This window comes from Phaethon aethereus, assembly GCF_964289735.1.
Source record: "Phaethon aethereus genome assembly, chromosome: 1".
Classification (NCBI taxonomy): Eukaryota; Metazoa; Chordata; class Aves; order Phaethontiformes; family Phaethontidae; genus Phaethon; species Phaethon aethereus.
This window is the reverse complement of record NC_138575.1, coordinates 83,196,243-83,221,680: the sequence shown is the minus strand read 5'-3', so window position 1 is coordinate 83,221,680 and position 25,438 is coordinate 83,196,243. Positions and strand designations below refer to the sequence as shown.

The 25,438-nt window shown below is 39.1% G+C and overlaps 1 protein-coding gene across 1 annotated transcript in view; it reads right to left on the bottom strand.

Moving 5' to 3' along the window:
- ANO2 (anoctamin 2) overlaps positions 1–25,438 on the bottom strand; it is a gene marked incomplete at both ends in the record, with an annotated part of 187,761 nt that overhangs the window by 24,181 nt on the left and 138,142 nt on the right. Inside the window, 5 exons of the mRNA XM_082011641.1 lie at positions 6,071–6,171; positions 7,025–7,082; positions 8,414–8,525; positions 11,348–11,549; positions 20,198–20,272. Of these exons, the coding sequence (XP_081867767.1) occupies positions 6,071–6,171; positions 7,025–7,082; positions 8,414–8,525; positions 11,348–11,549; positions 20,198–20,272 (548 nt within the window). The remainder of the gene's footprint in view (positions 1–6,070; positions 6,172–7,024; positions 7,083–8,413; positions 8,526–11,347; positions 11,550–20,197; positions 20,273–25,438) is intronic.

Below are 25,438 nucleotides of genomic sequence, written 5' to 3'. Positions count from 1 at the left end.
GTGTCTCCACATAGCACAAGGCTCTATAGCAGCCTGGAGATGACCACAGTGGCTGCAGAATTTCTACACCAACAAGTGTTTACAGGACTCACTCAATTTCATCACCAGTACAGAGGAAATGGGGATTGACAGCCAGTCTTAAAAGAGATCTAGATTGCATCAGGCCCTGTCAGTTCCAGGATCACAACACTGCAAAAATCAACAGGTCAACTCCAGCGTTTTTTCCAGGTGCAGCTGAGACATAGCTCATAATTCTGATGGTAACATGCTCAGTACTTTGGCAATACCCAGATATATTTGTGCTAACCAAGCACTTTCAGTACCCAGAACATTCAGTTTACATAGTTTTAATAGAAAGGTGGGGAGATTTAAAACATTTCACAAGAAAGAATTACATGGATCCTTACAAAGACATTTACCTCCTACATCATGTAAACTCAGCCGCTTCAAGACACTAAAATTTCCTTCCCCCCCCTCTGCTTTTATGGCAATCAAGGGAACTTGACTGTGACAGACATGATGTAGTATTCAGAGAGTAGAAGGCTGGGGGCAGGAGTTAAAACAATCAAAGAATTCCCAGGATGCTCTTCCAGCATATCCCAATTAATTTCCAAATGTGAAGGACTCTTAGAGGACAGTGAAGAATAAGTTCAAGACAGTTGATTTCTGTTCCAATAACATGATATGAGCTAGAAATGTCCCTCACATTTCTGTGGGCAGATGAGATTGAAGAGCATCTCGCTGTCACTGTGCAGCAGCTGAGATAAAATTTGGGTGTGTTTAGATGTGAAGTCTGTACATGTGTGATCTAATCCTCTGGTTATAGCACCATGGAGTCGAGTTATGGAGTTTAATGCATATACATAACTCCCCTGAGAACCCAGTAACTAAAACAATAGTTGTTGTTTTTAATGTTTGTTTGGGAATACACTAAATCCAGGGCTCAGTTACTCAGAATAATTTTTAATTTTTCATCTGGCTATCTATAAGCCAGGCATGAGGAGTGGCACCTTTAACCACTTTGAGTTAAACTTTGAAAAGTGTTCTTATTTTGATGTAGTTTTTTAAAGGATCAACTAACTGAAGGACAGCCAAAATAATTCTTTCAAATTTTCCACAAAAAATGTACATTTGTGTCATATCCAAGCATGTGAAGTTTTAGACCAAACAGAAATGTGTCAGAAAGTTAAAGGAACAGAGAACAGGAATTTGCACAGTGTTATTCTCCAGCTATACAGCAATAGGGCAATGAAAATGGGTTTTGCAGAACTCTGTAGCTGCACATATGATTGTGTTATTAAAACTGAACAAGCTTTTTAAATGCATTTGTGTGAAACCTGTTTTTTAATTACTTAGATCAACATTTTTAAACAAAGTTGACAGATGATGATAATCAAGATCTATTTCAGCTTCTGATTTCTGCATGCCAGGCAGCCCCACCGGTGAGAAAGATGTAGATTTGCCCATTCAGGATGAGTCTCTGTGAAGCTTTGTGTTGAAGAGGCACACGCAGCGAAGTTTTATGACACCACTATTAGCCATATGAATCTGGACAAACAGAGAAAACTGTAGAACTGTGGAATAACCATTATTTCTTGTCCTTTTGCCAGTGAATATCAAAAAGCAAGAAAAATTCTTAGGACTGAAAAGCATGGTAGAAGAATGAATGTAGGATCAGGGATAAAGAAAATGACAACAGGTTTTTATAAGAAGGATATGTCTGGAGAAGTTAAAAATGATGCTGCAGTTTCTCACAAGGGATTGGCACCAAATTGTTTTAGATAAGAAGCGGGAATATGGTTTAATTACACTGTTCATAATTCTTTATATATTCTGTATTCTGAATATGACTAATAAGAATCCCATTATGCAAGGCAATCCACATCTGAAGAGAGCATAAAATCACTACAGGAAAATGTCCCATCCCTGAAGAACCCACAAGCTTTCAAGAAAATAGATGAGGAAAAGAAGAGAGAAATTAAAACCAAAGTAATCCTGAGTGGGCTGCAAGCAAATGGTGCACTTACAGAAAGACTTCTTTTAAAAAAACAGACAGATGACTCAACAGTTGCTCTGTTTACACAGTAAAATATAGTAGCCAGAATTGGGGTATCTAGAGGAAGACGTGAACCTGACTTGGGAAAAATGAGACATTTCTGTAGAGAGGATATAGAAGCAGGGCAGGGCAGATGCAGGAAAATTATTTTGTTGGCGCAAGTCTTTATGTCTTCAGTGGCTGAGCAGTCCTCACTATACATCTCCACCGGAATTTGCCAGAAAGATTGGAACCAAGGATCAGTTTACCATTTTCTCAAGACTCTCAGTTAATAAATGCCATTGGGTACTGTAAAAGTAAATCATCTCTGACAGTCATCAAGAACTGGATTTGAAGTATTGCAAGGCAATACTTGCTAGGACAAAAAAGTAAATGGAGACTTTACATAAAAAGACAGAAAATCCTTAGAATCCAGCTGCCAGGGATGAATGCTTACTTATATCAGGTGATCTTTATGGCTGTCCTTCCAGTTGATGCTTTTTCCTTTGTAAGCGTGATAGAAAAGGGTACAGGCAGAAAGCTAAACAGAAAAGACTATTAGGTTGAGTAGCTGGAGCCCTTGTGTCTAGAGAAGAGGAAGTACAGTGACTCAGATTCTTGTGTCCTTGCCTTTAATTTTGTTTGCTGCTTTGGGGAAGGAGCACTGAAGGTCTAGGATTTTCTTCAGTCATTCCTACAGTCTGTTCACATAAGGAGAGACCTTATATTCACAGATAGGGGGTACAAGAAGGAGGCAGAGGGAGAATGAAAGGACTTCAATCTCTCATTCTGTTACTCAAATGTATGGTATAGTCATGCTTCCTTGCAACACTCAGACCTCCTGGATTCTATGGGGGTTTCAGCTGTGTTTGGGATTTATTGATTTCTCAACAGCCAAAAACAGGAAAGAAAAAAAAAAAAAGCAAAAAAATACCCCATTTATTAAGAATAGCTTATTAAAGGTGAAAAACAACATAAAAGATATCCGGTATGAAAAGTTGATTTTGTTAACTCCTGGTATTCTCATTCAGGATAGTTAAGTGCATTTTGAAGCAAGTGATGGAAACTGATATTGAATAAAAAGGCCAAAATCATGGCCCCACTAAAGTCAATGGGAGTTTTGCCACTGACTTCAATAGGGCCAGGATTTCACCCAAAGGGTTTATCACCAGGATCAAAGACAGAGAGTAATAAAATAACTACATGGAGTTTTTTCAATAAGTTCAGAAAAACAGAACTGAAGAAAAGGAGTCTTAAAGGAACTCTAGGTTAAGGCGCTCAAGTCCTGCAGCCTTTTATGGTCAATTCCTGTGGCAACAGTTTAAGAATTATGGTATGTGACACATCTGAGTGACCTATGGCATATTTACATCTGTTAAACTTGTGAATTCCAGCCCCACAGAACACACATTTCAATTCAAGAAGGCCTAGTTTTCCATAATACAAATGTTGTTGCATTTACCTAGCTGTTTTGATACTCTTGGGTGCCAAAATCGAAAAAGAAATCACAGAAAGGTTTAGAAGACCAGAAAGTCACATCTGTCATAGCTGTGCAGCATTTTCTCCAGAAACATTGAAGGAAAAATCAAGGACGTGTCCCAATGACCCCAAACAATGCAGGGCTGCCAAGAACTAATCACCATTTATGATAGTCCCTTCTGCCTCTCCATACGGGTAAGGTTGATTGCAGCACTTGTACTCTGCCCTCAGTGAAAATATAGGGAGCCAGTGTAAGAATCTGTGTTATTCACCCAGAATCTCGTTCCCTCCGAAGAGGCACAAGGAAAGGGAGAAAAAAATGCGGCTGCTGAAACTGGAGATAGAAGAGATTGATCTATCTTTCTGCCACAGGAGGACTGTTCATTGACAACGCATAGCCTGTGCAAAAGTAGACACTGGAAAACAGAACAAGGGCCCAATGAAGAGAGAGACATCCTGGGAAGGAAAATAAAAAGCTTACTGGTAGAAAAAGGATGACATAACAGAGGAGATGAGCTGACTGTAAGACATTATCAAGGAAAACAGGTAGCAAAGAGAGGGAATAGGATACAGTCAGACAAGAAGGCTGGAGGGCAGAGAGTGACGGTATGTTTACCTATACATCTGTCACATCTCCTAACAACAGCATCTATAGACATAGATTACGTGTGAGACACAGACACGCCAGAGCTACTACTTGTGCAACACATGCATGTTTGGAGCCCCTTTAGGTCTGGATTTATATCTGTCCAGCAAACCTATGCACAGCCCTCTGAAAATGTGATTGATCAGTACTCAAAGTGTGTCTGTGTGCCTGTGTATGTGGGGCACATGAGATAGAATAGAGTACCATTAAGGATCTAGTCCAAGTCAGTAGAGTGGTCCATGCAGAAATACAAGGCTAATTCTGATAACTTCAGTGTTCAGTAAAGCACTGTGCTTCCCCTGGTACAAACAGGTCTGGTGAGAAGGGTCAAGCCCTACATACATACACGTGATTTTCCTGAGAATGCAGATGCGCAAAGGAAAACCAGATGTGCTTATTTCAGGATGACAAGATAGCATTGTGACTGAAATGAGGTATACCTCTGGGAAGGAGAGGATGAAAGTAGTTTTGGTTTTGAACAGTTATTCAGTTTTAAAAACTGAAGTCACTATAGGTTGTTGGCAGAAATGAGGGAGAAAAATGGGATGAAATTGTCACATTCTTGCACCAAGAGTTGTAGTGAAGAAATTGAGAAATAACTTGACAGGAATTTTCTGTTTGGACTGGATCAGCTTCTGTTTTCATGAATCAAAAATAATAAATACAGTATTTCTAACATCATAAAATCCCCATTAAGGAAGTCCAGTAGCAGTAAGTTTTTGGAAGACAGGATTTTTTTAAGTCACACCAGGTTTACACTAAGAGAGCTTTAAGTCTTCAACATGTCAGATATTTTGGGAATGATTTACCACCCTTTTCTCAAAATAAACTGTAAACTCAATGAGGTGTAGACAGAAAACAGGCCTCCCTAGTGAACTTTGACAGAAGAATAATGAAAAGATCCATAACCCACATTTTATTTGTTTGGGATTTTTTTTCTCTCTGTATTTAAATTACTTAAAAAAAATTCTTACTAGGAAAAGGGACAAAAAGTGTTCATTTTAAAAATATTTCATAATCTTTTAAGCATCACTCTTCTTGGTTTCTAGTTAGCATCTTCAAGACCTTCCTTAGGGGTGTGATCCAAAAGATACTGACACCAGAGTTGAAAGATTCTGACTAACTTCAGTGGAGTTGAGGTTTGCATCTAAGCCAGACTCTTCATCTAGTACAACATTTCACAGACCATTACCACCAACAAGGACGATTCAGTTAACAGAAACAAGAGCAAACCTCCCAAGAGACAGGAGCAGGACATTCTCAGTTGATTCTCTTGCCTGAAAATCCCCTTGACACTGGAGACAGACCAAGAGAGATTTCTTGCTGTATTTGGAGTAGAGGACGTTGTGCACTAAGCTTTCTGTGGCAGAGAGCCACTGAGCAGCATGTCAGCATCTCTCCCATGCTGTAGCTTCTGCATCATACAGTGACATACTGACATACAGACACCTTAGAAATATGTGGATTTCATCTGTAAACCCATAAAATAGTAATAGATCAAGTAATACATTTTAACATCTTTTATGAGCTATTGCTTTTCTCCACACCATCTCTCCTCCACTTTATACTAATTTGTATTCAATGTTACTGCTCTGAAAGCTTCTCTAAAACTTCCCAAGAGATCTATCATACCTTGCCTGTTTTCCCAGGTTTCTAAAATTAATTTAGATCAATTATTAAATATATTAAATCACTTTCTTTAAGCCATTTGCTGCAGATATAGCCAATTATTCAACATAAAATACAGCCAGATCATTTCATCACAACCAAAAATGTGATTTATCATCACATTCAATTAGAACCCACTGAAGTCGGTGGCAAAAGTCCCATTCAGTTGAATAGGGATCAAGGCTTTAATTTACAGTGTCATAGGAATAATGCATGGTAATGGAGAAGGCTGGGATACATACGGGATTCCAATTTCAAACAGATTGTTTTGAATCAGTTGTTTTCCAAGCATAATGATGCTCAGCTGAATACAGAGTTCCATCAAACAGCCTCCTGGAGCACACTGTAATTAAACAAAACCATAAAGTATGAAGGGAATAAAAGAATTAATTTAGAAGTACCCACTTGGAAGAGCTACTGATGTCTATATGTGCCTGTCACCTCAGCTGCCAATTTGTGCAGGAGCACAGAGCTCATCAATCACTGCAGTTCTGTCCTTAACAAGGTATTTCATCTCCACTCATAAAACTGTATTATGGAAAATATGCAGAGCTCTGAAATAACTTACTGTGCCCTGGGGCTACTATATTTCCTTTTAAAATATTTACTATATAATCAATGTAATAAACATAATGCAATATCACCAATACTCTTTCAACCTGATGTCTCCCAAGAGGGAAGAAAGTCTTCAATCTTGCAAAGACTTAAGCGTAATCTTTATTGTATGTCTATCGATTTTCAGGGGAATATCAGCAGCAGTTAAAAGGAATTTTGAAAAAAAAAATATTTTTACAGATTTAGCACAAAATGGCTATAGCTTTTTAGGCTATTAAAACTTCTAGGCTTCTGCTGATCTACAGAGTGTGAAGCCAGATTCAAGTTCCAGCTCTGCCATAGGTTTCACAAGGGCCTCAGTCAAATCATGTAATGTTTGTGCCTTAGTGTTCAGTTTTAAAACATAGAAATGGTGAAGGTTCACCTAAGAAAGAACACAAGGTACTCAAAACTGCACAAAGAAAGAACATACAGGTGCCTCAGATGGAAAATTTGTGTTTTGTCTATTTATATTAAAGATTTAACATCTTGTTTTAACATGTTTTCTATTTTTTCCTTATTGTCTAGACACCACTGAAGTGCACTGTACACATATCTTATTTTGGTAAGGATGTTTTTGTTTGAATTTCATATGTACTTACCTCTTCCATTCGATAACCATCAAACAGATACACATAATGACCAGGACGGCCAACAAATCTAAAAGCGATAACAATATATGAAATAATATAAAAAAAGGAAAAAAGTTAACTTTAACAACAAAACTGTTCATTCATATTAGCTAAAATATTTCAGAACTAGCTACTTCAATATGAATTTTAAAAGACTCGCCGCCTATTTAACTTTGATTATTTAAAATTATTTCAAAGTAGTAGGCCTCTAGAAATATTTTTCTACTACATCTTGATAAAATAGCTTTAATAAAATATTTTTCTGTGCTAAAAAAAATAATAATAATCTCCCTCTCTTGATTAGTGGTCACAAACAAAACCGAGAACACATATCGTAACTCACATTCTCTTGCATCTGAGTAATGCCATGAATGGAGTTATTTACACATCTATACACAGTCAAGGCTTTCTGACTACATAGGGAGAAACAGTGAGATTGACTTTATTATAAACATAGAACACAAAAATATTGTTAAAAAAGGAAGAAATTGGTGATATTTTTCATTAATGTCTTACAATAGTTACAACTGCTGGTAAAATGTGTCACTAATTCTTACATCAATGATGTTGAATAGGATTAGCGAAGAGTATAGATTAACAATCTTTACAGCCCCCAAAAGGAAGAAAAAATGGTATGGAACAGAATCCAGAGGATGTTTTAAACATTTTTGCCAAAGTTTTAGCAAACAATCATTTTAAGTTTCCCATTCAAAAGCATGTGTTATACTGTGGATAACTGGGTCCCGAAAGACAATGATCCTGAACCCACAGGAAGTCACACTTATTTAGCAGGACAGCTGAATTAGCTTTTGGTCAATCAGTTCATTTGCCAAAACATGCAACTTCCACTTGACTATAACCATGTCTTAATTTAACTTGATAGGGGCGAATAGTGCAAAACGTTGAGAAAGTAATAGAGAAAGTAGTTCCATAATTTTAAATGAAACAGGAAAATTTTTCTTTGCTAAATGATGCTTCAAGAAAAATTTGCTAAAATGTGGAAAGTGAAGACCTGTAAACAATAACATTCACTCACAAGTGCAACACCCTTTTTTTAACTAAAAGGAATTATTTTCTGAAGTGTGGATTATACTTATTTTAGAAAGAAAACTAAAATGGTTGCATTTCAGAACAATGTTCTGCTTAGAAGAGAGACTGGACAGTACTCAACATCATGCCCTGCCATTCAAAAGCAAGCTTCAGACAACCTTATTTATGATATATTTTCAAAGCTGGTGGAGGTGGCGAGTCCCAGACTTAGTTAGGTAGTCCTTTGTGCCCATTTTTAAACACAGATCCACTAATATAGACATATTTATATGTGTATATATATCTGTATGTAAAAGACATTTATCCTACCTTCCTTTAAAAAAGGCCACATAAAAAATTGGTGCATAAGAATTCACAAACTTCAGTAGGAATGCCTTCAAAATCAGTCTCTCCTCAAAGGTTTTCTCTGTTTTTGGTACCTCTGGGGAAAAGAAAAGCAAACCATAGAAATCTGTTAGTAAATAAGTAAACATCCCTGATATCCCCAAATACATCACCAAACTACAAACTTCGAGCTCATACTGTTTTTTCTTTTGTAGATTTAATTTGTAACAATGCACACTAGCTCTGCCACTGACTCCTGATTTCCAGGGAGTCCAAATTTCCAGATGGAAATTGAAGATTCTTTGACAGAAACATTAATAATGACAACATAATGAACTTGATTCTCTGATCATCCTCTGACAGCTTATCCCAAGTTGCTCATGGCTGTCTATCCAATACCCTGGTGGCAAAAAACCTGACAGATCCTGACACATGCCCTGGACTTGACAATACTTCACTTCTTTTCCAGTCTCTTTCATTGCCTTGTTGAGAGACCTGGACACACCACATCACCTTCCTCTGCTTCAGGCCACATCTGTGAAATCTTAGCGCAGACCTCCTCTGCCATTTACTCTGACACCTATTCTATTATTAAATATATAAAATTATTAAGTATGATTTATCAACATAATATATTATTATTAATATATAGAAATAATTATTATATATTTACATTGTTCTCCTACTATCTATCTGGAGTTTGAAGAAAAAAATAATTGGTTCTTGATGTTCAATTGCATAAAGCTAAAGCAGTACAAATGCCTTTAGTGTATATAAACATATTCATATTAGCATACATAAGTATATCTGTTACACAACTGAAATAACAAAGTATTAATATTCTCAATTCATGAATGATGAAAGCAAAGTACAAAGACTTTCATCCAGAAAAAAACACCCTAAAAGTCTTCTTAACTTTGTGTGTCTTTTTTTCTATGATGAGATTGTTAATGTGCTTAATGCTAAACACAAGACTAAATAAGGCATTACATGAATTGTGAATTGCCATGCAAAATAATAGCACATTTTTGCTAACGTTTCTCCATTCACTATATATATTCTACATTTCTAGACCTCTTTATAGAATTTGTAAAAATATGTCTTAAACATTTCAGTATTCATGACTCTCTTCCCAGATTTAGTTTCAATTTCCATGGAAATTTTCTAGCAATGGAACACATAAGTATAAGACAGAGGCTTTTCAAATTGACAGTAGGATCCTCTTTTAAAGGTTGTATATGGGTTAAATTTTTGTATTGTCATGCTCATCCTGAGCTGTTAACTAATGTGAGAGCAGATAATTTTATTGTGGTACGTCCTTGACTGAATATTTGTAGCTCAACAGAAGTGTGAAATAATAAGGTAAATCCAGAGCTCTGGCTTTAAGAACTTCATTAAAAGTGCAAGTGTACTTGTACAGCTTTGTTTTGGGGCACAGTTTGGGTGTTTTGGTTGCTTTGTGGTTTTTTCTTAAAAAAGAGGCATGGTGTTTATTTGAGAACTAAAGGAATAGCAAAACTCTAATGAGTCCCTACTGCCCAGCTTTATTTGTGAAACTTTAAATCATATTTTTATCAAAGGACAACACACAATCTGATGAGACCTAAGCCATCATTCACCTATACATATAGAAAAATCTTAATTAAACCTTCAAAGGACTTAAGCAATTTGTAGATTGAAGGGAAGGGAAGGGAAGGGAAGGGAAGGGAAGGGAAGGGAAGGGAAGGGAAGGGAAGGGAAGGGAAGGGAAGGGAAGGGAAGGGAAGGGAAGGGAAGGGAAGGGAAGGGAAGGGAAGGGAAGGGAAGGGAAGGGAAGGGAAGGGAAGGGAAGGGAAGGGAAGGGAAGGGAAGGGAAGGGAAGGGAAGGGAAGGGAAGGGAAGGGAAGGGAAGGGAAGGGAAGGGAAGGGAAGGGAAGGGAAGGGAAGGGAAGGGAAGGGAAGGGAAGGGAAGGGAATCTGTGATTTCAAATCATTGAATCAGCTTCCAATTGTCAAAAAGTTTCTAATTTGGATGCCTAAGTTTAGATGTCCAAAACTGACAGGCAGAGCGCTTAGTACAGTCAAAGGCATCTGTATTTGATTTGATACGATATCTGATATGATTTTCAGTGTTTTGAATAACTGACTTTATGTTCCTAGCCTGTGAAGCATCTAAAATTAAAGGTGATGCATAAAAACAATACTTAACAACAACTGTAAGAATCTTATGTCAGGGTCCTATCAGTAAACATCTTTGGCCTAACTTATATAACAAAACAAAACCCCAACATAAACCCCTATAGCAGTCAAAGACTGACTTGCCTTTAAAAGACTTAAGTACATTGCCAGGCTTGTTACAATATAACATTTAAAAAAAAAAATCAAACTCCTAACTGAAATAGATATTGTCATAAAAAAGTCCAGCCTAGGCATGCCCCTATAATGGCAAAAAAGTCATTTGAGTGGTAAGGACCTGGTAAAAATCACATCAACAAAACAACATGGGAAGGATCTGCCAGCGTAGCTTTGACAGGGCCAGCAACATCTTTGAAACAACCCAATGACTTTCAGTAAACCAACCTCCTAGAGGTAAAGCCATATATCAAAATACATACCAGGTCAAAAATTCTCAACCAGCTCTAAATAAGTGGATCTTGGCATAGAGCCAGTGCAATGCAGAAATACCATCTGAGATCCTGGAAATAGCACAGTTGCATTAACATGGCATTATGGCCAGGCTAATTAGTCCTATTAGTGGCACACTGCATGTTGTGGCTTCGATCCTTAGTTCACAGAAGCATGTCTGAGCATCTTACCCCATAGGCCTGAATATTTTCACTGGCACACTTCAGTGGGAAATATTCCTATTAGAACGTCCTTGCATACTCTCGTGTCAATACATGTAATGTACTAATGAGGAATGTGGTGAGATAGTTTTACCAATTTCTGTCAGCCATTTGGCAACAGCTCCATAAATTTCATCAAGTACAAGTATCACAACGAGGTTAATGATGACAGCAGTTGCAGTCACAGTCGCTCGAACATTTGACCTTGTTGTCTCATTTGTGCTGAATGACAAAGCTGCTGCTGTAGTTATTCGGTATACAATCACACCAAACACTGCTGAAAACGTCAGCATAATCTGCAAAAAAATGTAGACAGATTAGTTCAAGTTTGATACTAGCATTTAAACAGAAGCTTTGACTGATATGTTGGGTTTGTTCCATGAATTGGCTTTGTGTGGTTATTTCTTAGAGCAACACAGTAATATGAGGATAATAAAATTAAAATATGAGAATTCAAAAATCTAGAACAGGGACATAATAAAGAAAATGGATGCAGAACCTTGATCTGGAACAACAATTCCTGAAGATGTGCATGTCCTGTCTGATTAAAACTCCACACATTATTCATGCAGTAGTGGTCAGTCTCAGGTAGTTTAGGTTCTAATGCAGGTATTAAACAAGGTCTTTTACCTGGCAATAGGTTTAGATGTCTTGGACTGAAGGGCCTACATGTACATGCAGACAAGGAAATGGGCTTTACTGGCTGAAACACCTCCACCTCTGCACAGCAGAAGTGGCACCTTACTCTCTTGTGTTTGCTTAACTGTTGCCACAAATGAAAAACAAATTTAAAAAATAAATGTTTCCCTTGTTATTATTCTTTTAAGACTGACCTAAACAGGGTTACTAGGGCTTCACTTTATTTTTCTGTCCCAGAAATCAGTTGGTATCCTGGCGTCCATGGGCTGGCTTTGACCCATGAGATGAGGAAAGTTGGCCCTGCTACTTAAGGTCAAGTTCCCACAAGATGAATCTGAATTGCACACGGCTGTGGTATTCTGGTTTCAAAAAAAACCACCACAACACAATGAAAAAAAAATCAATAAAATAACAATTAAAAAATAGCAAATTTTCATAGCCATAGCAGGAAAGGAGGAGAGGGTACATTTTTCTATTTCATTTTTGCCTTTGGCAAGAATTCCAATGTACATTCATTATTTTAGGTAAAATATCTTGAGATCCTCAGATGAAAGAGACTACATAAATGTGAAAGATTAGACTATTGCAATTATTTCAATGGGCCTAGGGGCCCAGATTCACAACGTAGATTTAAGGAAATTTAATAGTTAATTTTAATGACCCAGCAATAGTTTGTTGAATTCCTGTGTACAGAGGAAGGTTATCTCATGAAAAAGTACTATTGCAAAAGAACTAGAACAAGAGTCAGAGCTATATTAAAAGTCAAAGATGAAAACTGGGCACATTTTGTTTTAATGGAGAACTAGTAAACATACTAAAAAATAATGATTTGGAGAAACTCCTGGAGATACCAGATTAAATTCGCAAATACATTTTGTGAGAAAATAGTAATAAAATGTTACAGCTACTAAAACATGTAAATTCTACTTTTAAAAGAAATGTTACATTAATTTTAAATGAAATGTACGTGAATGATGAGTTTTTGTTCCATGCTAACATTTTTCATTGAAATTATGGTCTAAAGAAAAAAGTCTAAACATGAAACACTTTGAATTGAAACATTTCAAATAGCATAAGATATTATTTCCTTTCCTTTCACGGTTTTCATTCTGTTGAGAAAACAGTTCTATTTTTTCTGCCTATTTTTCTCTTTGTTTTTTGGCTTACCTATCAAACATGCAGACAGAAACCTGATTCATGTTGAACTATCTGCTCAGCTCTTGCTATCACAGAATCATAGAATCTATGGGTCAGAAGGGACCTTTAAAGGACATCTAGTCCAACCCCCCCATTGCAATGAGCAGGGACATCTTCAACTACATCAGGTTACTCACAGCCCTGACCAGCCTGGCCTTGAATGTTTCCAGGGACGGGACATCTACCACCTCTCTGGTCAACCTCTGCCAGTGTTCCACCAACTTCTTTGTGAAAAATTTCTTCCTTAGATCTAGTCTAAACTTACCCTCTTTTAGTTTAAAAGCATTATCCCTTGTCCTTTCACTACAGGCCCTGCTAAAAAGTTTGTCCCCATCTTTCTTAGAAGCCTCCTTTAAGTACTGGAAGGCTGCAATAAGCTCTCCCTGGAGCCTTCTCTTCTTTAGGCTGAACAATCCCAATTCTCTCAGCCTTTCTTCATAGGAGAGGTGTTCCATTCCTCTGATCATTTTGGTGGCCTCCTCTGGATCCGCTCCAACAGGTCCATGTCTTTCCCGTGCTGAGGGCTCCAGAGCTGGATGCAGTACTCCAGGGGTTCTCTCAGCAGAGCAGAGTAGAGGGGCAGAATCACTTCCCTCGACCTGCTGGCCACACTTTTTTGGATGCAGCCCAGGATAGGGTTGGCCTTCTGGGCTGCGAGCACACATTGCCAGCTCATGTCCAGGTTTTCATCCCACAGTACCCCCAAGTCCTCTCGGCAGGACTGCTCTCAATCCCTTCATCACCCAGCCTGTACTGAGACAGGGGGGTGCTCTGTCCCAGGTACAAGACCCTGCACTTGGCCTTGTTGAGTCTCATGAGGTTCACATGGGCCCATTCCTCAAGTTTGTCCAGGTCCCTCTGGATGGCATCCCATCCCTCAGGCATGTCAACCGCACCACGCATCTTGGTGTTGTCTGCAAACTTGCTGAGAGTGCACTCAATTCCACCGTCTATGTCACTGACGAAGATATTAAAGAGTACTTGTCCCAGTACAGACCCCTGAGGGACACCACTCATCACTGATCTCCAACTGGACACTGAGTTGTTGAGCTCTAACCTCTGGATGTGACCATCCAACCAATTCCTCATCCACTGAACAGTTCACCCATCAAATCCATCTCTCTCCAATTTAGAGAGAAGGATGTTGTAAGGGACTATGTCAAAGGCCTTACAGAAGTCTGGGTAGACAACATCAGTAGCTCTTCCTTGTCCACTGATGTGGTCACTCCATCATAGAAGGCCACTAGGTTGGTCAGGCAGGACTTGCCCTTGGTGAAGGCTTGGCTGTCTTGAATCACCTCCCTGTCCTCCATGTGCCTTAGCATAGCTTTTAAGTGTATCTGTTTCATGATCTTCCCAGGCACAGAAGTGAGGCTGATGGGTCAGTGTTTCCCAGGGTCCTCCTTTGCTACCTTTTTTAAAAATGGATGCAATGTTTCCCTTCTTCCAGTCTCTCTCTCACCTGACTGCTGTGACTTTTCAGATATCATGGAGGGTGGCTTGGCAACTACATCAGCCAATTCCCTTAGGACTCTGGGATGCATCTCATTAGGTCCCATAGACTTGTACATGTTCAGGTTCCTCAGGTGGTCGTGAACCTGATCTGCTCTTACAGTGGGAGGTACTTTGCTCCTCCAGTTCCCTCTTGCAGTCCATCCCCTTGAGAGGTGTGGGCATAGACACTGGCAGTGAAGACTGAGGCAAAAAAGTCTTTCAGTACCTCATCCTTCTCCTCATGCGTTGTTACCAGTTTGCCAGTCTTGCTCATCAAGGAGGGGTTACGCCTTCTTTGACCTTCCTTTTCTGGCTAACGTAGCTATAGAAACCCTTATTATTATTCTTTGCATCCCTTGCCAAGTTCAGCTCCAGCCATGCCTTGGCCCTCCTGACCTCATCCTTACACAACCAGGCAGTGTCCCTATGCTTTTCCCAATATACCTTTCCCTGCTTCCACTGCCTGTGAATTTCCTTCTTGCTCTTTTGTTTGCTCATCAGGTCTCCATTCAGCCATGCCGGCCTCTTGCCTTCCTTTCCTGATTTCTTACACATGGGGATCGAGAGCCTTTGTGCTCTTTGGAAAGTGTCCTTAAGATCTGCCAGCTCTGTTCTCCTCCCTTGTCCCTGAGGGCAGTTTCCCAGGGGGTCCTATTGACTAACTCCCCGAAGAGCTGGAAGTTTACTTTCCTAAAAATCAGGGTCCTGACCTTACTCTTCACCTGCCCCATATCCCTCAGGGCTGCGAACTCCATCCCTGCATGATCACTGCAGCCCAGGCTGCCTGCAATCATGACATCACCCATTAGCTCACATGTACTGGTGACCAACAGGTCCAGTATGGCATCCCCTCTGGTAGGGCTTTCTATTACCTGGCATAGGAAATTGTCCTCCATGAACTCCAGGAGCCTCCTGGATTGCCTACAGCTCCCTGTGCTACTTTTCCAGCAGGTGCTGGGGTGGTTGAAGTCCCCCAGGAGGATGAGAGCCTGCAAGCATGACGCCTCCTGTAGCTGGAGTGAGAAGGCTTTGTCAACAGACTCCCCTTCTCTGGGTGGCCTGTAGTAGACACCAACCACAAGGTTCCCTTTGTTGCCTCAGTCCCTGGTCCTTACCCATAAGCTTTTGACCTGCTCGTGGCTGTTCCTCAGAGACAGTTCTTCGTACTCTGTCCATTTATTGACACAGAGGGCAACACCTCCACCCTTCCTTCCTCTCCTGTCCTTTCTGAACAGGCTGTAGCCATCAATAGTTATAGTCCAGTTGTGGGATTTGTCCCACCAAGTTTTAGTAATAGCAACCAGGTCATAACTTTCTAGCAGCACAGTGGCTTCCAGCTGCTCCTGTTTGTTGCCCATGCTGGGTGCCTTGGTGTAGGGGCGCTTCAGCTGGGCTGTTGGCCACAGAAGTGTTGCAGGAACACAAAGATCAGAACTTTTTCCTAACTTGCCCATTGCAGAGTGATAACTAACAGTGCAGAGTAACAACCCCAATAGAGAAAACAAAACAGCACCACCTGGCAGTGATCTAATTCACCTTCCACTTATACAGTTACCTTAAGCTCTTTTCTTTTTCTTTGAGTCACAGATTCCTTCCTCTTAATCACCTTCCAAATACTCTTTTTCTGTTTCTTTCCCCTGTGGATTGAAATTTTTACCATGGTAGTGGACAAGGAAAACCAGCAAAGTAAACTCGTATGTATCATTCTGGAGATGATGAGCTCTCTGGGCCTCCTTAGACAACTATCTCTATCACAAACTTCTGCTTAGAAATGATATCTTAAGAGTTCAGGAAGCAGAGTCATTAAGGACAGTCATCACTAAATAGAGAAAGATGATATTTCAGGTCACAGGAGTTAAATAGTAAACTCTTAAACCTGACCAAAGGATTTAAGGGATCTATAACAATGAGGAAAATTACTGGACAATGAGATACTATCAGAGGCTTGCACTACTGTGGCCTTTTCAATTCATGCAGTGCCATAGCAAGATTTACAAAGTTACCTGGAAAATATGTTTTATTTGTTTAGAGAACAAAGATACTGCTTTTGCAAAAGCACTAGGGTTTCAGAAACTCCTCATTTGCCCAGTTGTTTTTAAACATCTGCTTAGACACAGATGGAAAAACACTCCTTTAGGACTCTTCATTAGCAGTCTTCATTATCTGTGTATCCAGCAACAAGAGAAAATTGAAGAGGACTTGTAGGACTGTACAGTAATTGAGAGCATAGTTCTCACTCCCCAGATGGTCACTGAGAGGGAGTGGTTCCTGTATCTTTACAGCATTTCTCTCATTCCTGAAAATACCCCTTTTGCCCAAATTCCAGATCAGATGGTCACTTTTTGTTCAGGTGCCTACTTTGGGTTTTGTTGTAATTATCAACATTTCATTTGATCAGTTCTATCCCTTATTATGGCAGACGGTTTCTTCACTGAATATATATAATCTCGTCTGTCAAGGACTGAATTGCTTAGAAACAGATGTGAAAATTGGCTGCAGAAAAGGTCACCTACTGAGCCTGGTATGAATGAAGACAAACAGGAAAGCATACTAGATCTGAGAAGGAAGCTATAAAACCCCATGGGCTAGACTGATACCTTCATCCAAGTAGGATAACATTTTAATGTCCAGATAGTTCTTTGACTCCCCAGTGGGGCTATTCTAGAGACAAGTATTATGCCATGTGAGTAAGAATAGAGCAATAGGGTCCAAAAGGAGGAACAGGCTGAACTCTTGTGCCATGACACTAATTGATTTTCTTCCTTCCTCTGACTGAGACAAACACAATGAACACAAAGAAAAGCTCCAGTGATGGCATTGCTCCATGCCACCTTGCTCTCTTCCAGCAGCTACCAATGTTTTCATCACATGTTTGGAAATCTTTGCTGCAACATGTACCTTCTAAATGTGGACTTTCTAAACTGTGACATATGTTATTACTAATCACACACAAGCCAAACTTGTATATGCCCAGCTGAGCCTAGACCTCCTGGTACCACTGGTCTTACTGGGCAAAAATAAGGCTTGTGAACTTCTGTTCGAAAATCCCTGCAAAAATATTGCTTAAATCAAGGTTGGATTTTCTGTCCCCTCTGCAGTCAAGTGAGGCTTTGTGTGTGACAGAAGAACTGTTACCAGATTTTAAAACATGTGTAAAACAATAGTTGGAATTATTTGGTGGCGTAGAACACCAAGACTGATTGGGCAAGAGAACCAAACTCAACACATTTTTCAACCTGTACTTTTAAAGAAACAAACAGCATACCTATCTTAATAAAGACAGAAGAAAAGCCAGAAAGAAAAAAAACACAACACAGTTCTTGAAAGAAGATTCACAAAAATGAAGTACACAAAAGAAGTACACAAGTAAAAAATAAAAAGTCTTACAATAAGAAAACCCTTAGCGGCTTCAAGAATCATCAGGGAAAGTATAGCATGTAAAGGTGGGAGAAGGAGGGACAGAACACAACAGCAAAATTCTATAGCAATGTAGAGATCTTCATGGAAAGTACCTATGGGTTTCTGCCGTCAGACCCTTTTTGCCTGGAAAAGGTAGTATTAAAAATTCAACAATCACTTCTGCAGCACTAAAAATTGCAACATGTGTGTGTACATATCCGTTTCTGAGTCTTCTATGTCTGTGTGTTGTATATGTACGCACACACACGTAAATTAAATATTTCATCACCTATTATTTATGTAGTCTTTACAGCTAAAAAGATTAGTCTGTGTGAATAATAATAATAGAGGTAGATGAGAAAAATTTTGTTTCCTCAGTGCAATTCTATTGCACAGTGCAATTCTATTGCACAAACTTTAGTCTGGTGTTTCCAATCCCTGTTTAACTAATCTAGCAGGAAAAAAAAAAGAAACATCACATACAGTAAAGAGCAGATTGTAATCTCCACGTAGGAAAGCAGAGCTGGCTCGCTCTCATCAAGAGCTCACTTGGATTTCATGCATGGCTTGTAAGTTGTCTCCTGTAGGTATGTACATCTTACTAATGCTCTAATTATTCTAAAAAGATAATTATGGCCACTTCTCCAAATGATGAAAGCTAGCGTAGTTCCACTAGTCACTAACAGAAATAGAAGAACTGGAACTCTACATTTTACCTTTATAAATCTCTCAGATGTTACAGTAAGCAGGGAGTGTAATACATAGGCTATGACTCAGGAAACAACTTAAAGCTCATGCTTATGGGAGATTTAAACCTATGGTTAAAGTCAAGAGCACATGTAAACACCCTGTCTGCAAAAAGAATGACTTGTTAAAACTAAACCAAGGTTATATGCTTAGTTAAACTCAGTATTCACAGCTTTAAGCAAAGTTCCAACTAATGCCAGTTAGAGGTTCTGTCTAAAAAGCAAATCACAGAATCATAGAATCATAGAATAGTTTCGGTTGGAAGGGACCTTTAAAGGTCATCTAGTCCATTGCAGTCCCCCTGCAATGAGCAGGGACATCTTCAACTAGATCAGGTTGCTCAGACCCCAGTCCAACCTGACCTTGAATGCCTCAGGATGGTAAACTCACTCAAAATGTTGTAAATACAGACATATATATGAATGACACACCTGATATGTACAGAAATTATACTTAATATACAATGCATATATTTTCATAAATATATACACATATATTTATAAAAATACAGACATTAATCTGACTTCAGTGTGAATATAACATGGTTTTGATTGTCAGAAAAAGAAATTAAATCTTCACAGGACATCTTTTGCAGTATATGCAAATTCCAGTAAATTAGAAATACACTTTGGTATTTTAAAATCATTTAGTCCCCAAGTAAATTTCCCATGTCAGATGCTCCTGTGGTGTAAACCAGCATATTTCATTGCCATTTTGTACTGGCTCTAGATGTTAATAAATGCTTTCATTCAGTAATTTCTGTAACCAGAGGGATAATGGGATCCTTGACAATGTAATTTAAGATTTATTAGTCAGGCTTTCCTATCGCTGTTTACAAAGTCTAGCAGCTTGATGATGTGTTTATGGTCTGTTGGAAATTTTGCTAGTACAGCAGTGTCCACACTTTAGAGCTGGCTGACCTGCACATGTTAATCTTGTTCTCAAGTGAGGATTGTATACCATGGTCTTCATTGACTACAGCATAGTCCATCCCTGCATGTGTGTTGGACAAATACTAATCAGCAACAGGTTTATTTCACCTGCATGTCACCTGTTCAGTAGGCTCAACACTTCTGAATGTCAGTCTTACAGAGCAGGCACAACACTGTGCACGCAAGCAAATGCACAGCGGGCTTCCCTTCATCAGCTAATGGAGCATGGAGCAGAAACCCCGTGGGAGAGACAGCATCTAGTAATGAACTGCTGCTATTAAAGCAAGTCTTTCAACCAACAGCCCTCTCATAAGTCCTCTCATTCTCTTCGGAAAAAGAGAATAAATCTGGAGGTAGGTATTGAGCTCTATGAGTTTTCCTAGTAGGAAAGGTATTTCTCACAAACTGTAGGTTATAATCCTAACTTTCTTCAAATTTTTAGCATCTTTGAGAACACTAATTCAGGATTCCACTCAAGATGCTCATTGCAAAGTTTCTCACACCAAAAAAATGTGGAGAAATGCAGATTATATTACCATAAATAAAATCAGTCCAAAGTTTGCTGCATATCCAGGCATACGGTCACTCCATGTCAGCTTCTCCTTTTCATCCTGTGACAAAACACACAGATAAAATAACAGACATAATGGAACTGTGCAATAGCAAATGTTAGTAAGATCTGTTATTGAAAAACTTTTGTGATTCCCTACTCCTGTTGTAATTTTAAAGATGATTATAAGATTTAGAACACTGACATTTTAAAGCAGACTTTAGTTTGAGAGAAAAGAGGACAAGAGGGTAAAAAAGACTAAATGGAATATGTCTGCAAAATCAGAAAATATGATTTTAATATTTGAAAAAATGTATCCAGCTCTTACAAAATTTCATGTCAGGAGAAAGCCCTGAAATTCACCTAAATTTAGTTTTACACAAGGCAAAATTCAACTGTTTACTTCTAATTGCTTCCTGTAAAACTTCAGAAGAACAGTGCTTGAGACAGAAATCATGAAAAGAATGCTTATTACCATTGAACCCAGATTTTTTGTCTAATGGTTGCCTTAGGCAGATGTGGCCACTAAGATAATTCTTGCAAATACACCCCAAAATCTCTTCTACAGAAGAAAGAAACTTGGTGTTATAGATGAGAGAAACAACAAAGGCAAACCCCCTCTGCCATCTCTGCTGCCAACCTTGCTTTCTTCATATGCAAATGGAATCTTTCTCTTCATTGCATAATTTAAAGCAACTGTGATCAGTGAAATATAGTATGCTTTACTCTCGCCACACAAACTCAACTCCATCTCTAGCAACATGTACAACCAAAGAAGATATTTGAAAATGAATTTATATAAGAAATATGATTCCCTCCTCTCAAAATAGGTTTCTTAAAATAATAATAAGGTCACTACTTTGTTTAAGTTAAACTAAAACTGTATAATCAAATTAACTCAGGACACAGAGCCAGCTGCTGTTTGCATTTCTGTGAACCACTGTTGCTATCCCATGGACTAATACTTCACTGGAGTTAACCCAGAGTTATTCTACATTTAAGTGAATTTAAATCAGATTAGAATTCAGATCAAATAAACAATTTCTAAGGCACAATTGTCCTCAGATAAAAATAAAAATCTGGGAGTATTATGCCTTTGTAGAAGACTTTCCCAAACTAGCACTAGGAATACAAGTGCAGAAATGCAGCCATGAATTTTCTCATGGAGTTTACTGGGATGTGGAATTAGACCAAAGACATAGTCCTGTCTACACAACCATTGCCATTTTGGTGGTGCCTCAAACACTGTGGGACGTAGTATTACTCAGCATCCCCTCTTCTCAACTCAGCTGTTCAAACAGACAAGTTAACCATGTCTCCTTTGGGAGAATGCTGTAAGGACAGGGTCATAGCAAACCCAAGCAGAAGCACAAATAATTTGGCCCCATGTATGCAGTACATAAATACTCCATACAGTAAATAAATGGAGTCCATCATTTAGCTGGAAGGCTACTTTGAAAAGCAGTTCTGTGAAAGCACAAATGCATTTCATTTCATTTTGGCTTTTACCACTCAGCAATTATACAGGTCATAAAGAATGTCTAAGTGATTATAGTCCAAGAAGGCCTGAAGGACACCTTGTCTATAATAATCATTAGAGGAAAAACACTAAAGAAACAAAACAGCAGAATGAGTTAATGCTAGCCAAAACAGTTAAATGAAAGAAGAAAATCTTTTATAACCATGCTGATATGGAAAGAGGAAATTGTGATTTATACCGAAGGGCCAGGAAGAGGAAAAAAATGGCCAAGAAAATTACTTCAAAAATCTCTCTAGTAGTAAGAATCTTGGAAAATAAGAAATGATAAAATCAAGATGAAACCTGCACATATCATGAATTCGCCAAATCCTGAGTGGCAAAGTGACTAAGATTTTTCATGTTTTGGGGGGTTTTGTTCAATATTTCTTGTTATGTAAGACATCTACTGTATTTTGAAACATCATCCAGGATTCTGACAACAGCTACTGGTTTTTCAAATCAAGAAAAATATCACATGCTGGAAGACTCTTGATAATACCTCAGCAACTTTCAAAATTGAGAAATCAGGGAATAAGTTAGGAAACAGTTGTCCATTACGAGAAAGAAATAGCTATTTGACCTGTTTGTCCTATCCCCCTCCCCCTTTTTTTTAGTAAAATAGAACTGGAGAGTTACAGGAAAAAAGAAGAAAAACTAGGAAAATCAAGCAATGATTGACAGGTACTTTTAGAGACTAATATCAGTATCTAAGGTGTGCCTAAGCTTACATTTTAAGGCATTAAGAGATATTAGGATTAACACATTTAAGGATCCCGACTTCAGGAGAGTTTAAGGACTGCAGTTGTGAGAGTACTTGCCCTCTTTAATCTCAGCACGTGCATTACAAACACAGAGGCATCTTAGCATCACCAGTCATTTTGGAAGCCTTAGGTTTAGCACCTGAATACTTGTTTTATATAGATTGTTATTTTTCAAAAGCACTTTGTGCCTGATGAGCTCAATAAAATAAGTTCCTGGAATAAAGATTTAGAAGCATAACTGATTTTTAACATTTCAATTTATTACTGGGAATAAGTAAATGAAATATGGATTGCCTCAAAAAAAAATAATTTACCTTCTTGAACAGGACAAAAATAGTCTTTTCCATTGTGGTGGGTTGACCTTGGCTGGCTGCCAGATGCCCACCCAGCCACTCACTCTCTGTCCTTAACAGGATAGGGGGAGAAAATAAGGTGAAAAATCTTGTGGGTGGAGGTAGAGACAGGAAGATGACTTACCAATTGCCATCACTGGCAAAGCAGACTTGACTTGGGGAAAATTAAGTTAATTTTTCACTCTTTAAAATAGATTTGGATGGTGAGAAATAAAAAAAAAAAACCAAAAAATTCCTTCCACTTCACCTCCCTCCCAACTTCTTCCCAGGACCAATTTCAGTCCTTCATTCCTGACTCCTCTACTTCCCTCCCCAAGTAGTGCAGGAGGATGGGGAATGGTGGGTTATGGGGTCAGTCCATAACAGCTCCTCTCTGCCACTCCTTCCTCCTTATACTGTTCTCCTGCTCCAGTATGGGTCCTTCCATTGGCTGCAGTCCTTCAGGATAAACGTGTTCCACTGTGGGTTCTCCAGGAGCTGCAGTTCCTTCAGGAAATACCCACCCACTGCAGCATGGGGTCCTCCACAGGCTGCAGTGTGGGCATCTGCTCCATGGTGGCCCTCTCCACAGGCTGCAGGGGAATCTCTGCTCAGGGCCCTTGAGCACTTCCTCCCCGCCTCTTGCTCTCACCTTGGTGCTCAGAGGGCTGTTTTGCACATTTTTTTCCCCACTGCTCACTGCCAGGCAGCATTTTACCCTTTCTTAAACACATTTTCGCAGAGGTGTCACTATCTTGCCAAGGGGCTCAGCCGTGCCCTGCAGTGGGTCCATTGGTGCCTGAGCACCAGCTCCCGGAGCATCTATGGTGTTGGTGCAACAGCATAAGGAAAATTGTATTTGCTTTTGAACACTGACAAAGCAATACAGGTCGAACAGATCTCAGTGGAGTGACAGACACTCTGGCAGTGCTTTCCAGTCTTTTCTTGCAATGAAGGATACAAAGGGGGCAATTAGGAAGAGGAGAGAGGAGAGGGTGTGCATGGGAAAGGACAGTGGATAAGGGAAGGAAGAGGTCAGCATGCCACCTAGTCAGCTTTCTCTTTCATGTGTGTGGTTCCTATAACCTTAGGTGACTTTACCATGAGTCTGCCATTCTCTGTAGCACTTAGCCAAAGGGAGATCTAACAATGTGCCGGAGTTGCTATGCCATTATGAGGAGAAAGAAAAAGCTGAATGAAAATATTACTGAGTTACTTAGCATGCATGGCACAAACTGCAGTACCAAATCCTGAAATTTAAATCAATATAGTAGGCAGTAGAAAGATGCTTTCTGTTACAACTCCTGCTAAGAAAACGAAATCTGTACATTTGCTTCGTATTTTGTATCACACCTGATTCTACTGTCTGGCAATAGTGCCATCTAGCCGCTAAAAGACTGTACTGTGAGGTATCAAGAACACCTTGTCTGTGATCAAAATACTATGCTGGCACACCGCAAGTAAGTGTGGTTTATTCTAAGGTTGTGGAATTCATTCATAGATTGCTCCTGGAATATGGCACATACCCCATTCTAATTAATAACGTGCAATACAGGACATTGCCTGGATTTTAGCCAGGGGCAGGCAGGAAAGCTTTCCTAAACGTTGATGAAAAGTCAGCCAAGCAGGCAAGAATTTTATCTGGAGTAGTCCAGCAGGTGTATGAATTTTTTGACATAACAAGATGAAACTGATCATCTGAAGAACAATCTCAATGACAGATATGTTACACTGTGGAATATTCCCCAAAGGAAACTGAAGTGCAGGGAAATATTTATATGCAGATAGAAAAACTCACAATAGAAATTATGTTTTTGGTGTGAACAAGTTAAACTGAAATATATATTTTAATAACTTTCAGATTATTTAAACACAATGCTGTATTTTCAATTGTATTAGAGGAAAAAACAGCTGTTGTTCTGAGTGTAGTGATGCATTCTTGCTTTAATGTTTAAGGTGGTGATGAGTATGTTCCCTGCATGAACAAAATTCTTAAAAATCTTAAAAAATAAGAAAAAAAATTAAGCACCATCTAGGTTTTAGTGGATGGTTTATTTCCTTATGAGTTACCTGATATGGCAACGATCTAACATTCAGCTCTGCATCCTCAGGTGGGCCTCTGGAGCTGTGGAAGCCTGGAAATATACTGCACTTGGATAACACCAAGTGAAAACAATTCTGTTTCTCTGTGAATTAAACCACAGCCAGTTTGCTCAGATCACAAGTATCTCATTTATTTATAATTTCCCACAAGAGAACACCTCCTCAAGGCAGGTATTTCTAACCATCAGCCATGCCAGCTCAGCCTGCACTCGGTGAGTAAAGCAACATACTTTCTCCCTTCTGCATGCTGCTTTGTAACTCCAGCTCTGAAGTTCAGGCTCTTCAGTGCGGTTGCACCTGGGTAACACCAGTGACTTCACCAGACTTGCATAGAGCTGCAATACTTGACTGGAACTTAGTAAAAGATGCTCAGGGAAGAACAGAATCCAGGACCCCTCTCACTTGGTTTCCGAAGATCTTGCACAGCTAGCAACAGCAAAAAGCTGTAAAATTATATTTGTGATGACAAAATCCAGAATTTCATCTCTAAGAATGCCCAGGAAGCATCAAAC